General features: G+C 37.1%; 1 protein-coding gene across 12 annotated transcripts in view; it reads left to right on the plus strand.

Moving 5' to 3' along the window:
• The first annotated feature begins 4,669 nt into the window (after positions 1-4,669).
• Positions 4,670-16,973, plus strand: part of ANK2 (ankyrin 2) — a 318,537-nt gene continuing 306,233 nt past the window's right edge. For all 12 annotated transcript variants that reach the window (XM_073892120.1, XM_073892130.1, XM_025874074.2 and 9 more), the window contains exon 1: positions 4,670-4,821. In XM_073892120.1, the coding sequence (XP_073748221.1) occupies positions 4,738-4,821 (84 nt within the window). In that variant the 5' untranslated portion in view covers positions 4,670-4,737. The remainder of the gene's footprint in view (positions 4,822-16,973) is intronic.

Below are 16,973 nucleotides of genomic sequence, written 5' to 3' on the forward strand. Positions count from 1 at the left end.
CTTTAGAGAAGAATCTTTCCTCAGCTTCTTTCTGGTGGGTTGCTGGCAATGTGTCATCACTGGCTTGCAGCTACACTTCTCCAATTTCTGCCCAAGTCTTCACGTGGCTGTCTTCCCTATGTGTCTCTGTGTCCAAAGTTCTCTCTTCTTATAAGGACACCAGTCCTTGGATTAAGGCCCATCTAATCCATTATGACCTCATCTTAACATGATTACATCTACAGAGACCCTAATCCCATATAAGGTCACATGCACAGGTACTGAGGGTTAGGACTTAAACATTTTTTTTGGTGGGGGTCAGGGGATTGCAGGAGGCAGTTCAACTGTGACAGTGGCCTAAAGGAAAAAGAGAAATCGATGAACTACTATCCGACCTCTCTCTGCCTAGTTGTTAAGATTCTCTACCACAAGTAACAGTGAATAGGAAAGCCTTTTGAAGGCTTTTTAAAAAAAAGATTTTATTTATTTATTTGACAGAGACACAGCGAGAGAGCGAACACAAGCAGGGGAGTTGGAGAGGGAGAAGCAGGCTCCCAACTGAGCAGGGAGCCCAATGCAGGACTCCATCCCAGGATCCTGGGATCATGACCTGAGCCGAAGGCAGATGCTTAACTGACTGAGCCACCCAGGCGTCCCTTGAAGGTTTTTTCTGATGGTCTTAGAGAACTAAGCCTTTTTTATAACATTGTTTCTGTAAAAAAATGTATTTTTAACACGAGACAACTCTGATTGACAAAGGAACTTTTTTAAAGTTAACCTACCTCTAAGACATAATTGCTTATACTTCAGGGGACTTTACCCCACTCGAATAATGTTACAAGTTTTTTTGAAGTAGGATGTGTCACGTTTGTAATACTATTAACTCTGATGGTTCAATAAAATAGAGTAGGCATAATAAAATTAATATAATCATGTCTAAAACGCCATGCCTATTAAATATGCTTAGCCTAAAATCAATAAAGATTTCCTTTTTCTACTTAGGCCACTGTCATCTAACTGTGGTTTCTGCTCTTGGCATTTTCCATGTTAGTCTTTGCTCGTATCTTACCACACTTTATTAACTGTGCACTTTGTTAAGTCAGCCATGATTTAATAAAAGAACAGTGGTCTTAGAATCAGAACTTTAGCTCCATATTTTTTTCTTTAGCTCTGTATTTTATTAATTTTGCTATCTTGGGCAAGTCACCAAAACCACTTCCTACCTCAGTGTTTCCACCTGTACTGTGATTGATATTGATCCTTTCCCTGTGTGGTGGTGAGAAGTCTATTGAAGTCACTTAATATAAGTGTGTGTCATATGCCGGTATTGCTGTAAGTGCTTGAGATGTATCAGCGAGAACAAAATTCTCAGTCTTCATGGGGCTTCTTCTTTTTTTTTTTTTTAAAGATTTTATTTATTTATTCATGAGAGACAGAGGGAGAGAGAGAGAGAGAAGCAGAGGGAGAAGCAGGCTCCCAAGGAGCAGGGAGCCCAATGCGGGACTCAATCCCAGGACCCTGGGATCATGACCTGAGCTGAAGGCAGACGCTTAACCATCTGAGCCACCCAGGCGTCCCTTCTTGGGGCTTCTATCCTAGAAACTAAAAATTATATAAATTATAAAATGCTTTACCAATGTAAGGTATTATCATCATTGCTATGTTAGCAGCAGCAACTCCAATTTCTCAAATATCTTTAAAAATCTTATTATGCATTAGCTCCTAGATATCAGGAAGTACATAAAAAGAAAATCTAAGAAATGAAGAATTTACCCATTGGATGTTTAACCAGAAATATAAACTGGATGGTAAATATTGAAAACATCTCTTTATTGCATTTAAAAGTAATCCTTGGACCCCTATTATATGGGTTGTGCAGTGAATTAGGCTCCGTGTGGAATGTGAAAATAGGCATTAATCCTGCCCTCAAGGAGGGGTGCATGGGTGGTTCTGCCTGGTGAAGGACTGACTCTTGGTTTCAGCTCAGGTCGTGATCTCAGAGTCATGATATCGAGCCCCACGTCAGGCTCTGTGCTCAGCTGGGAGTCTGCGGAAGATTCTCTCTCTCCCTCTCCCTCGGCCCCTCCCTCCGCTCGCACTCTTCTTCTCTCTCTCTTTCTCCCTCTCAATAAATAAATAAATCTTAAATAAATATCACAAATAAATAATCTTAAATTTATAATCATAATTAGATCATATAATCATAAATCAAAAAATCATAAATCGATAAATCTTTACAAAAATCCTGCCCTCAAGGAGTTTAGAATCCAGTCAAACACATGCCCACTAAAAACTGCACTATGAGGATACAAAGTTAATAGTATACAACAGTGAGGCATCAAAAAATTGATCGAAAGTCTCAAAAGCAGAACCGAAACACCTACAACACCATAACATCTTATTGACATTCTTTATATGTAGAATATTTACTTTCTATTGCTGAAATGGACATAGCACTACCAGCATGTTTTATTTATCTACTTACGGAGATTTCATTTTATACTTTGAATATAGATATTGACATCTATGGTATGCTATATGGTGCAGTGTTTGTGCAGTACTTTCACTCTGTAATGGAAATATTTTGTATAAAAGCTTAAATGATATTTCAGAACAACACCAAGCATCTAGAAGGTTAGAGCTCATTGTTAAAACTGGAGACCTGAATCTGTTTAAAGCCATGTAATTTACATTTGGGTACTGACAGAGAAGACACTGTTATGAGAGGCTTGTCTGAACATTATCAGAAGTTACTGATTCATAAAGTATTGAAATGTGAAGTACACTTCTTTGCAATTTACATTTACCACGATTGCAGATAGGTTGCCAGTTTTGTTGACCATTATATCCCCAGTGGTTAGGACGGTCTATCCCTAGTGCTTCGTTCCTGGTACGTGGTAAACATTGGACAGATGCTTACTGAGTAAATGAACCCAATTTCCAGGCTGAGGGCGCTCCTAAGCAAGGTCAAGTAAGGGATGCACAATGGGGATGGGTGAGGGGATAGCAGAGGATTGGGGGGGTATCGTGGGGTATTTCTGTGGGGGCTCTGACAACAGTGGGAATTGGGCTTCCAGAGGCTTCTGTAGAAGTTCCTATAAGGTTTTGTTTCAGAAGAAAGAGGCCCATTGCCCCTTTCCTGGCTGTGGGATCCAAGGCATCACTGGCGGGGTGTGTCTGTTCAAACAGAAGGAGGGTAGAGAGAGTAAGGGGCAGAAGGACTCAGATGACTCTAGATGAGGATGTGGCAAAGGTCTTTGGGGTGGTAAGGCGGAGAGGAAGAGCAGTCCCAATAACAGTGGGGAGAGAAGGTGAATTTGTCTTCTCATGTTTATTGGAAAGATGAGTTCCCAATTTTGGTAGTCATTTCCATGTAAGAAACATTTTTCTAATGTTGTTTTCTAAGTTGAAAATCATGTATATTTGTAATAATAATGGTAGGATCAACAATAGCAATAACACATTTACATAGGCACCTTCAGTTTTCAAAGTGTATTTATATGCATTATCTCATTGGGTTGGTCCTTTTACATTTAAGTATTCTGTGTATTATACTTTGAGTTTGTTTTCTAGGAACAGGGATGAGTGTTTAGTGTGTGCACGTGTATTTGCACAAAATATGTTGGGCTCCGGTTGCATCCACAAATATACAAATATGGCCACCTCGATCCGAAAGACAAAATTGGTTTTCCTGTGATAAAAACCAGCCCTGTTTTCTTTTCTTATCAAGACTAATTCTGGAGCGTTATCTATAAGCTCCTTGAAAGCAGGGATTGAGTTTTATTTATCAGTCAATAAGAAGAATTAGGTTAAGATTCATTATAAAATGTTTTAACTGCATGAATTTCTTGCATTTGTGTTACCCTGCGTATTACATATGTATTTGACAAACCTTGATTAAGCCTTTAATATATAATGCATCATGCTTAATTCTGGGAAGTTTAATGATCTCTTTCCAACCTAAGCATGGGCGCGCGCGCGCACACACACACACACACTCATACACACTCACTATCCCAGGCCTTAAGTAGCTCCTGATGGGAACATGCAGTTGTGAGATGTGTTGCAGGTGCTCTGTTAGAAGTGTACAGTGGAAGGAGGAGGCCCAGAAGAGGGAGTGATCTGTGTTACCTGGTTGATGGGGAACGTGTTCTCAAAGCTTCGTGACAAAAGTCATCCTTGAGCTGAGTTTTGAAAGATTATCATTTGGAATCAAGTGAATAACATCATAAAACTGTAACTTTCTTACATGCACTTTAGGATAGTAACAGCTAATCCTTTTCCTTAAGTAGCCTCTTCACTGGCTGAAATACATGTCTTCAGGTTCAGAGACACATTCAAGATTGTTATAGTTTTCTCATCATGCCTTGTGTCTGTTCCGTGTTGAAGTACCTGTAGGAAGAAAATTAAGTGCAGGTTTTGTGTGTGGGTTGAGAGCTGATCGAATCGAAGGTGTGTCAAGAACCAACCAGCAAAGTCCCCAAATCATTCGAGTCCCTGGCATTCTTTTTTCAAGGCTTTCTTCATTGTAACTGGTCCCTGATGGTAATTGGTTGAATCAGATTTAACAATGCAGTCCGATAAACAGTTGTGGCAGCTGCTGCCATGGCAACGTCACCGTCCTTACCCTCCCAGCGCGCGCCCCTTCCCCACCCCTCCTCCTCCTCCTGCTTTCCTCCAGTAAGTGCATACTCGCTAGTGGTCTGTGCAAGCAGCAGGGTTTAATGGCAGAGCTGTTTTCTCTCCAAACTGTTCAAAATGATGAACGAAGATGCAGCTCAGAAAAGCGACAGTGGAGAGAAGTTCAACGGCAGTAGTCAGAGAAGGAAAAAACCCAAAAAGGTAAATCGCCGGAATTAGGAATGTCTGTATAGAGATATGTGTGTGTATGTGTTAGTGTGTAATATCAGTGAGATTACAGAAACCGTGGAGCATTATGAGTAACTATAGACTATGGCAGCACCAAACATTGCCTTTTAAAGAGGCAGGTGCAGACTGCTTTCTGAGAATAGGAAAGGAACCAGGGTTCCTGATGGATACGTTGACTGGAGCATGGTGAAGTGAACAGAGATAAGGTGTGTTCTGCATGTGTATTATTGAGGATTGCGGCCACTGATGGATGCTTCTGGTGTTAACTGGGTATATATATAGAGAGAGTCATTTTATTTTTAGAATGAGTGAGTTTAAAAGGAAATGTTAAGCAGGGTGGATTGTGAAGCAAAAGGGAGATTTTTGACCAGATGTTTGCTCGGGGATGATCTTGAGATGGCCAGACAGCAAACGCCTTTGGTTCCGTGCTAAGTGTATTCTTCCTAAGGAGAAAAGACTGTTGTGACAGGAGAAATATGATCCTCAGCATGATATTTCTTTGGTTTGCTTAGCTCCTCTACAGTTTTCCCAGACATGATAGTGTGATAGCTCTTTCATTGATTAAGATAAACGGCTAAGATAAAGATATTATGGGCTGGGGCTGTTGGGCACACAAAGCAGTCTGTAGGATTTCTTAGCCTGGCACACATTCCCCCACCCTTGATTTTCATGGAAGCGATACCAGTGAGAAACAGTGGGAAAAGATGCAAACTATTCAGCCCCACCCTATGCCAGCACTTCTTTCTTTATGGCCTGACTCCTTCTGGTAAACTGTTGCAGCCTCACCGAGCAATGTGAGCCCCACCTCGGACAGAGATGTCTTTTAAATAAATTCCCCTAAAATCCATTTATTTCTTGAGGCAATAAGATGGGCGGAATAGAAGATGATTCTCATGTAAATGCATTCCAATGTTAGAGGGTTTGCGTCTTGAATGAGCCAGTTAAAAATTTTTATCACAGGCAAATGAATATTTTTCATTTTGACAATTTTGAAATTGCATTGCACTTTGAAATTAAAGATCTCTGGTACTACATGTCTCATGATCTAAAAAACTGGAAGTAATCTGACACCTCTGATATTTAAAAGATCATTGTATTAGCCAACAAGGGATTAGTGTATTTCTATGGTGCCTTGTAATTTGATAAAAATGAGCATGCCCCCATATGAAATTTTTTAAAATAATAGCATAAAGATAGTGATGCAGTCTGATAAAGGCACAGGATAAATCGGGGCAGGCAGGAGCATTGGTAGAATGTTCTTTTGTACCTGATGATTCCAGATCTTCCAGCCCTCGACATTTTTGTAGAACGTTAGCTAATTGATCAACATTTTAAAAAAGGGGAAAAAACAAATACAAAAGAAAAAGAGAGCAAGAGATAGGGAAAAAGAAAGAAGGAGTTTTTGCTTGAATTCACAATGTCATTTCACATTCCTCTTCAGTTTCTCTCTGAAGTCCCTGTGCTGCATTAGAAACATTATACTCAGAACTACTAAAGGGGTGAAGAATCTATATCATGGAGATTAAGATCTGAGTGTTGATACTAAATTCACACGCAAAGCCATCTTAAAGTGTTTGAGGGGGTAGAGCAGAAGAAATCATCAGAGGTGATAACTATAATATTTATTCAGTATATTTTCTCAAATTATTTAGGGATAAATTCTTTTAAAACTTGCAGTTGAAATGAAAGCAATTAATAGCAAGTTTTGAATATGTGTATGTATTTTTACACACTCAGAGGCATACATTAAATGAGCTATTAAAACACAGAGGATATTGAGGGTTAAAAGTAATTTCACCTAATAGGAAGGCATACACACACACATAAGTAAACATCCTTCAGTTCATCAAGTCAGACATAAGTGGGTTTGAATCTTAGCTCTATCCTTTAATATAGTGTGTTTGGAACATATCATTTAATTTCTCTGATGTAGGTCCTCATCTATAAAATGTGAATAATTCTATATATCTTTTGGTGTTTTGTGAGGATTAGAAATAATGTACGTCAAATTCCTTGAGCAATATTTAATATACAGTTCATGGCAATGACTTTTAAGGTGTTGTTACTGTTCCCTTGAATGGAAATTACTTATTGGAATAAGCCCTATAGAAGGGCAGTCTGTTTATATTTTTAAGAGAGGCAGATGATAATATTGGTCCTTTGCAAAGGCTAGTAGTCATTTTTCAAAAGGTCAGAAGTTATATACTATAATTGGAAACTTTTTATCTCATACAAATTATTGAGATTTGCATAAACATACCTCAGGTCTTTAGATTACTACTTCACCTCTTTTTTTTCACAGCAGGCAACTTAAATTTATGTATTTATAAACTAGACCATTAAATGTGCTTTCATGAGGAAATAATAATCACGAGATAAGCATCCCTAATAAGGATAAAATCTGAGAAAAGCAAGAATTTGAGCAAAGTCAGTGCCATATCACTTTAATTGTGTTTTCTACTAGTGGTTCACATTGAATCCATCGTAGGATTCTGTATAAGCACCCAGGACCATGGACCACCAGGCTCACTGTGGCCTGGGTGTTGATCTAACATGATGAATCATATTCCTTGAAAACATGCCTCTTCCTCTAGTAAATATTTAACAGATGAGCCATAATCCACTTGTTTTTTCTACATCTCACAAAAGTAATACTGAGGGAGAGAACTAAAGGGTCTTTTGCCACGAAACCCACAATGTGAGAAAATAAGCTCAAGGAATTTATTTTCTATTAGAATTCTATTCTGGTTTCAGTAATTGGGTTTGTCAATGCCTGCCACCCAGAGACCACCAGGAACACACCGGTGGTTGAATGTGTTGGTAAGGGAGGATGCACATCTTGAGGAACCAAGTTAGAAAGAACTCATAGGATTTGGGTTTTGGCTGTAGTTGGTTAAAAATAAAAGAAAAAGAAAAAATACCCAGCAATCTCTCATTTAGCAAGAGAGGGGCATGTGTGGTATTTTGTGGCTTGGACAATGTTCGTGTTTTGTCTGTGTTCAGGCATGATAAGGGAGTTGTGCCATTTTTGACTTGCTCCATCCCAGTCACAGGGTGGCCTGGCCTGAAGATGATGCTTTGTGAAATTGTTTATGTTCAGCAGAAGAACACAAAGGCTAATTGGATAGTACCAGGTTAGCTTCTGGATGCTGGTGGCTGCTTTTCTCTTTCTCAGGCTTGAACACAAAGATACTTTTGGAGAGAGAGAGAGAGATTTATTATTGGATGCTCTTTAGTGTTCAAGGAAAATAAACCAGATATTGTTGCTAAAGTATTCAGAGAAATCTTTTTCATCTGATACTTCAGCAAATAGTATACCTCAGGCCCAGTAATTTCACACGAATATTTTCACACAAATGAATATTGCCCAACGTACAGATTGGGGGTGGATGTTCTAGTGGTTGTTCAGTGGAAAAGAGGAAATAGGAACTACTCTAATTCTCAGCTGGAATCCTGGACTAAAAGGAAGCACTGAGACCTATATGAAATGTTATCACTGTCAGAGAGTTTTTAGCCTATTCTAAACCCTGAACAACTGGTTAAAAATTTCTTATTCCAGACAATATTTTGGCAGATTAGGTTAAAATAATTCAACACCATATTAGAGTGCAGTACCCCACACTTTCCAATTTTGCATCATTGACAAGGCAGTGGATTTGTACTAGAAGAAGCTATAGGAGCCTTTGATAATTTACATAAATGAAAGTGGAAATGCCCAAGGATCAATCACTCATGACAGAGCCATCTGAAACCACTAGGCCTGGTGAGTTCTTCTAAACAAGTAAAAAACTAAATGGCTTAATAACAATTCACTCATTTGGTGGAAGACCTATATAAAGATTCAAATATAAATACTATTGTTTTCAATAGAGTAGTAAGGTAAAATGGCTTTGTCATATATTTTATATTCATTTAAAATGTTTTGTTCTGGGCCGTTATTTTAAAATATTCACAAGCATTGCAAAATTTTTGGATTATATATATTTTTATTGCTGTTTACTTACCACTACCTAAATAGGGAAATGAAAGTGGTACCAGATGCATGATTGAAATGTTGCACCATTGAAATGTGAATGAGAGACATAGAGAAAAAGTTTATTTTTACAGCAGACACAGAATGTATGGCTTTTTTAGTGGAATCAGGTAGCAGATCCAGCATTTGGGTGTTCAGATCTTCTTGTAGTCAGATTACTTTTGAATTTAGCTGGTGCCTTATCTTGTTCAATCAAGTCTAGAAAGGCTTTTGTGTATAATTCATCCTGAATAATATCCCCATTTCTTTAATTTTCCAAATAACTTACGATTTATCTTTTTTTTAAAACATGAATTTAAAACCCAAAATAGCACATGTTGCCTGAAGACAGCAATTCCCCATCACTGAAGGTATTTAGGATGACCATCTGTCAGAGATGATGGAGATTTATTTTATTGGAAAGAGAAATCCCTTACAACCTGGTATTCTGTGGTTTTCTTTCTATGTCTCTGTTTCTAGCTCTTTCTACCTACCTTTATGATACTGATTTTTCACTGATAATTTCATATGCAAGTAACAGCTAAGATATTAATCCCAAAGTACCTTTTTTAGAGTAAAGCGTTGTCTGCTGCCCATAACTACCAGAATTACCTGGGTTGCCTTCTAAAAGAAGAGAAGTCTTAGGACCCATGTCAGACTGGCTCAATCACTTTCGGTGATTTTTTAACAGGCTTCCAACTCCTTTGTTTTTATGTACACTAGCGTTTAGGACCATTAGAACCATTGCCTGAGAATGTGGTCAGCAGGCATGAAGTAGAGTTATTTTAGAAAGAAGAATCTCTAATTTCAGTGAGATGTGTTAGATATTACTTGGCTCTTGTAGTTGCATTTATTTCTTTTAAGTGTAGATGGCAATGACAAGGACACAAGAGAACAGAAAGCATTTTTCTCCCTATTTTACTCTTATTCTACATCTAGGACCTAGAATTATTTTACATCCACCATCTCATTTGATCTTCAAAATAATTCTCCGTGAATATTATTACCCCAGTTTTGTAGATGTGGAACTGGAGATTCAGACTCTATCTATGTGGGGATGGTGCTGGAGAAATGATAGACATTTTTCCTACTATTCCACAAATGACATATTTTGAACCATTCTCCCATGGAAACGAGGTGCTAAGGTATACTTCTGTATCTCCGGCAAAGCTTCTAAGGTATCTACAGTTTCATCTTCTGCTAAGATATCCTCCAGATTCTCCCCCAGTGTTACTTCCTGTCTTTTACCGGTTGATGACATTGTCCAAAATGCTGACTCTAATCTGGGAATAATACGTAAAGGTGATTTCTTTCCTGGCTGTTTGTAATATTCTTCCAATCAGGACTCCTCTTTCCCCTCCTTTTGCTCCCATTACATTTTATGATATGTGGGTGTGGATGTATCTTTCAGGCTATACAGACACATACTAGACTTGGAAAATTCACAAAAATGAATGGGATAATATAAGTAAACAGGTATCTTTGTGTGGTTTAGGTGTTTTAAATTAAGCTAGCATAAAAAGATCTTACTTTCACAACTTTATTCTAATTCTTGAAAAACTTTGTTAGTATGGTATTTTCAGTAATTGTTCTATGAAAGAACATTTAAAGAAATTTAAAGAAAATATGAAAACATATTTTCTCATATACTCATCCCTGAAGTGTTTCTGGTTTCTTTTTTCTTCTCAGTAAAGTTTCTAAAGAGACCAGTGAATGCATATTGAAATAGGATTAATTTATTTTTAGTTTTTTTTGAAGATTTATTTATTTATTTATTTGACAGAGAGAGAGAGAGAAACAGCGAGAGCAGGAAAACAAGCAGGGGGAGTGGGAGAGGGAGAAGCAGGCTTCCCGCTGAGCAGGGAGCCCGATGCAGGGCTCTATCCCAGGACCCTGGGATCATGACCTGAGACAAAGGCAGATGCTTAACGACTGAGCCACCCAGGTGCCCCAGGATTAAGATTTTTAAATCTGTATTTGTTACTATCTTGTCCCAATTTAGAGCATACTAAATTATAAATATACCTACAACTTTGTTTCTTTCCTGCTTATATCGTGTTCTAATTCCTGTTGGTAGCAGAAACAAAACCACTGTCTATTTTTATCTCAGTGGCAGGATTCATCACAACAAATAAACTTACCATCTCAATTTCCTTTTACTTGAAAGGTTAGAGTTGGGATTGTTACCAAATAAGACCATCTTTTTTTTTTTTAAGATTTATGTATTTATTTGAGAGAGAGAAAAAGAGAGAGGATGGGGGAAGGCAGAGGAAGAGAATATCAAGCAGACTCCCCATTGAGCATGGAGCTGGACACAGGGCTCCATTTCACGACCCTGAGATCATGACCTGAGTGGAAATCAAGTCAGTGCTTAACCGACTGAGCCACCCAGGTGCTCTGAGACCATCTTTTGATAGAAAAAAATTAACTTTTATACACTTGAGACCAAGTAAATATGATAGAATATTCCTTTTCTTTGAAATCCATTAATACCTGCCAACCCTTTACAGAGCATCAATTTTTAAAAGCCAGAGGGAGACAGTAAAATATGTTCTAATTAATGATACACCTAAATCTAGAGGGTGAGCTTCTACTTAGCTATCAGACCTGGTTTTTATTCATGGTTTTCTGTTAACTCACAAACAACTATCATCTTCTACCCACTAATTTGTGTTTGTACTCATTAAGACAAAGGCCTGATTTTTAACATTTGCTTAATGAGCTTCAATTTCTAAGAATCAACTTGTTTAACTCAGTTTAATTTAGGTGTTTCCTCCTAACCCATAGGAAAACTCCCTTAATTCAACAATTTTGTATTGGTTTGCTCAGTGTAGAGCACTGAATTCGCTGTCATGGCATTTCAGGGCTGAAAGTCAATGATTGATACCTTCATGGAGTTTCTATTCTGATTGAGGAGACATTTCTGTTCTATAAAAAAAAGTAATGAGCAATTCAGAAATATTATAAGTATTATGTAATACTTAGCAAGTATTATAAGTATAGTGTTGTGCAATGCCAAATATAAATTCTGTAGGAGCCTGGAGAAGGCTAAGAGATCAGTGTGATTTTATTAAAATATTAAGCTCCACAAGTGGGTGAGCAATAGCCTTGAGCCTTGAATTATGGATAATGCTTAAGTATGAAAGGGGGATAGATAGGCAACCCAGATGGGGCAACCTCAGCCATAGAATTACAAGTCACACTAAAGATTAGGAAACTGTTGAGAGACTTGCTGTAGTTTATCACCATAAATTTTGTGGGTGAACTCTCCCTGACATGTCCTTATGCTCTGCACCTTGTTCCATTCTAGGTTCACATTTTAGAATTCATCTTGTTTGGGGGGCTTATTCTGTGTCCTTCTCTTATAGCACATATTTCTTTAATCACTTATCTATGAAGCCTTGCCCCATATATATATTTGTGTTTATAAATTATTTCTTTAGTCAATTATAAATTCCAATAAATAGGCCTCCAAATTAATAAGGCATCTCAATCTAGTAGGGACACTTTTTGTAATTATCCAGATAATCAACCTCTGCCTTTATCTTTAGAGAAACTGCTATGGTTACCCTTGGACTGTAATGGTTTAGAATACTTATATGGGAACTCCTAAGACTTTACATTTACATGGTAGCTGAAAATGGCTTTTCTCATTGAGTTATTATTACATCTGCTCTATGTTAGCCCACTTTGTGTATTGGCATACTGTTGAATTTGTTCTGAGTGACTAGATCCTGTTGGATTTTCAGATCCTTGAACATGAAATTCATGACTTTTCCCTCCTTTCCACTTGCTGCTCCATCCACAGGTTTCTGCGCTTGGTCTTTGTTCATCTGCACTGGCAGGTAGAGTGACTTATGGTCGATTATTTTACCTCTGGCTGCCTTGGACTTTCTATCCGTAAGATAAGAACAATTCTAGCCACTGCCATTTCAGAGAACACTCTAGGTTAAAGAGAAAAAAGTAAGGGGGCACATTAGAAATACAACTATGGAAACAGAAATAAGTGTTAGGATCTGTGTTGATTTTGGAAGTTTGAAGAATTTGAAAATGAAAGGTGGACCATTCTAGAATGTTTTACCAAGTGCTAGTAAGTGATACCTTTTTATACCTATTTTAATGTAATAATGTAGTAATTTATTATACTGCTGATCTTTAACAACATTTTAAGAATAAATATATCCCTGTGAAAGTTGAGCCAGTGTACATGAGAGTGTTCTACTGGAAAAAAAATACTAAAAACTTTTTAAAGAATTCAAACATTATGAAAATTTTATATGAGAAATTTAGTATTTTCTGTATGATGATTTCAATTCTCTTTTCACATAATCCTTATCCCTGAAGATTCCTTGTCTCAGATGTTCTACATGTTTGCCCTGAATTCATAGGGTATGATGGCAGGATGCCTCCCTTATTTTATAGTATTGTCTCATAATCATTGCATCCGGGTGAGGAGTGGGAGCAGGGGAGTGGCAATAGAGGTAAAGCCCACTACTTTAAAGTGAAAATCGGGAAAAAACTAGAACAAGTACAGACAATTTGCATTCAGTGGTTTGGAGATGCCATCAGAACTAGTAGATCTATCCATCCTATTGGCTTATTAAAATGAGTATGAATATCTGCTTTAATTTATTCACATCCAGTCCGACCTGTATCAGATCAAACTGACATAATTGTTTAGTATTTTCCATATAGTTGTCACAGTAAATCATTTCAGTATGCTCTTGAATCAGTCAAATTCAAAAGACTAGGTCTACATAAGAATTTAATATGTGTATATTGTTGGTATGAACTGTAGTTAACATATTTAGTAATTGCCTATGTAACTTAGTACAATCTACCACATATTATCGTTTGTGTAGAAAAGTTCAAAAGCTCATCTTTAAATGGCCAATGAATATACTTTATAAGTAGCCTATAGGAATCAGTTCTGTTCTGCCTGAACATGAAGAGGAGAAGATTATTACAATGGTGCATTCTTATAGATCATTCTTCTGTCCTGGTACTTTGATGCGGCTGTAGGCCACACATCTGTGCATTGCTGGGTCACACAGCATGTAATGAGGATGTGTATCTGTGACAGTGTTAAGGCAAATTTGTTACACTCAGGGTTGTGATAATTCTTCTAAATCTCATGATGAAAAGCTGGTATGCCTTTCAATATGGTTGTTAGCTTCCCACCTCTTTACTATTCTTTTTTTTTTTTTTAAGATTTTGTTTATTTTTTTGACAGAGAGAGACACAGCAAGAGAGGGAACACAAGCAGGGGGAGTGGGAGAGGGAGAGAGAGAAGCAGGCTTCCCGCGGAGCAGGGAGCCCGATGGGGGCTCTATTCTAGGACCCTGGCATCATGACCTGAGCCGAACGCAGACGCTTAACGACTGAGCCACCCAGGTGCCCCAAGATTAGTGTTCTATCCTAACGATACTCTTTTATCCTGTGTGGTACAAGATGAGAAAGATTAAGGAAATGTCATGTAGGTAGCTCCTCTTCTACCCATTTCAAAAGCCATGCATAGAAACCTGTGGATTTGGTAGGATAAAATACATTCACACCTAAGGTTTATCTGCAGATCAGTTTTGTTTTTGTTTTTTTTTTGTTTTTGGTATGTGTTTCAAGGTACTATAGTTGTTTGATGATTTTGAGAACATAAATCTGATATTAGAGTGGAGTTTACATTACAGAGTTTACATCCTGGGTCTACCAAAGGGATTTGGTTCTCCCAGTACAATGTACAGAATAAAATAAAACAAGTGACAGGAGCAAAATAAAGTATATGTGTAAAATTCTTTTTTGAGAAATTTGTATTTGTACTTTGAGAATTCAGAAATTGGCAACACTTTCCTTGTTGTTTATGATTTATAGTAGTGACTGTGGAAAAGCCTTACTATGAATTTCCCATTTGTTTTCGTGATTTTAGACTCTTTTGAAAACCACATTTGAGTAGCATTAATAAAATGTTGGTAAGTAACACATTAAGTAAGTAACTTACTCTGAGACTCAGAGTCACTTCATGTACTGAGGTCTTAGGATGAGTGGTGACTAGGTTCTGGTTTGAATTGCTCAACTAGTTAGGACATAGTGCTAATCTAGCCACTGCTATTCCACACAAGCCAATTATCTTCATTTAGTCTCAAAAGCATAGACTTCATTCTTAACATCAGAGAGTAACTGATCGAAGGGATACAGTATGGGAGAATACTGCCAGATGTGTACAAACCTAAATCTACTACCCCCAAAAAACACACTTAAAAAATGGACAGTCTATTGACACATATTTAAGTGTCAAGATTACCCCCTAATTACTTATCTCCTCAATATGAAAAAGAATTCTAGTCCTTTTCTAGAAGGTCCATATAAGGAGTAACAATAGTAATATAATAAAAGTAAAATGGAGGTCCTCTATGGCCTTATGATGAAGTTAACCTAATTCAAACTTGTTTGAATACATTTTTTTTTCCAATAAGCTGGACAGTTTAACTATAGAAAAATTCATTAGGAAAAATAGTTTAACTCATTGAAACATTTTATAATAATAATAGGAACATTTTTTTCAATAATAAGAAGCAATAATTAATATATATTGAGAGCTTATCATGGTATTACCCATTGTGCTAAGAGTTCTACATAGATTATCTCATTTTATCTGCACAATAATTCAATGAGTTGGCACTATCCCGTATTAAAGAGGAGGAGACTGATGTCTAGAGGGATTGGAAAACTTCCCTGATTAAATCCATATAGCTACTAAGTGATGGGTGCAAGATGTTACCCCGAGTCAAAATGACCTTCCTGCCTGTCTCCAAACCCCTGTGCTATGCTGATAGACCAACATGTTAAACAATTAAGATAGGATCAAGAATGCAAAAAATAGAGGTTTCTTTCTGTTCAAAACCCGGTGACCCAATATGCCTTCTCTGGTTAGTCAATGAATCCAAAATGCTATTTTGTTGATTTTTTTCCTCAAATATAGTTCAGAACAGAAGTATAAATCCAAGTAGGAAACTGTTTTTTATGTGTAGTCATTGGGTAAAATTATCAGATGCACTCATAATATTCAAGCCAGATGTGAATTCCTGGTCTTTGCACTGGAACACTGAAGAATGAAGCTTTCTATGTTGATATTTCCATCTGCACTTCAGCTATTTTTGTCAAATGGCTGACACCCTTAACTAGCCTCTTCAGTATAAGGGGGAATTTGTTAGTGAGTGCATGTTGTTTGTCCTAATTCCAAAGGTCACTAATATGTGATGTGCTTCATAATCTACACAGCAGGGACTTCTTTCCAGTTGTTAAAGAATCAGTAGGAGTGATTGGCCTATTACATGGGGCAATCAGGCATTTGTATAGTGGCTCATGTAGGAACATGGCACTTACACTATTTTTTGAGTGGGTAGGAAATCTCTTCCATCAGGAAACTCTTCCAGATGACCTGACCCCAAGTGGCTTCCATGCCTGATTTGTGAAGGTAGTTCTTAGACAACAGCAACAAGTTATATGTGGTTTGGGAATTTACTCTTATTTTGACAAAATGGCTTGATTAGATTAAAAAAACCATTGTTGCAACAATTTTCTGAATCACCCACTGGCCAGAGTCCAATGGAAGAGTGAAGTTTGTCTCCTAATTGCTTCTTTCTGATAATAATATTAAGGGATGATTATTTTTAAAAATCTTAATTTATAATTTATCACATATGAAGAAAATAGCTGAATGGAAGTAATTTATCCTTTGCAGAGCAATAAAAAATTTTCTTTTTTCAAAAAGGGAATTGGGAGATGTTTTTTGAGGGTTGCCTATATAACAAAGTCAAGAGTTTGGGAAAAATGATATACACACATAAATATACATTTGGATTATTCTAGGTTTCAGATATGATACTATTGGAAATGGCTTAGAAACTGGATTTTTTAAAACAATAGTTATAACTGTACTTTAATTCATAGTTGTCTGGTGTTTGAAGTGTTTTCATTATTGCTGTCATCATAGAAAATTTTTGTAATGATAACTATCCTTCTAAAAGCCTAATGCCATGTCATGTACAGATTTTAGATTCTTGTCTAAAGTTGGATTATTAATTTAGAAGTCATAAGTTGAATTTCCAAATATTCAAAC

This window comes from Callorhinus ursinus, unplaced genomic scaffold, assembly GCF_003265705.2.
Source record: "Callorhinus ursinus isolate GAN/ISIS: 27379988/994484 unplaced genomic scaffold, GSC_fseal_2.0 scaffold4, whole genome shotgun sequence".
In the NCBI taxonomy this organism is placed as follows: Eukaryota; Metazoa; Chordata; class Mammalia; order Carnivora; family Otariidae; genus Callorhinus; species Callorhinus ursinus.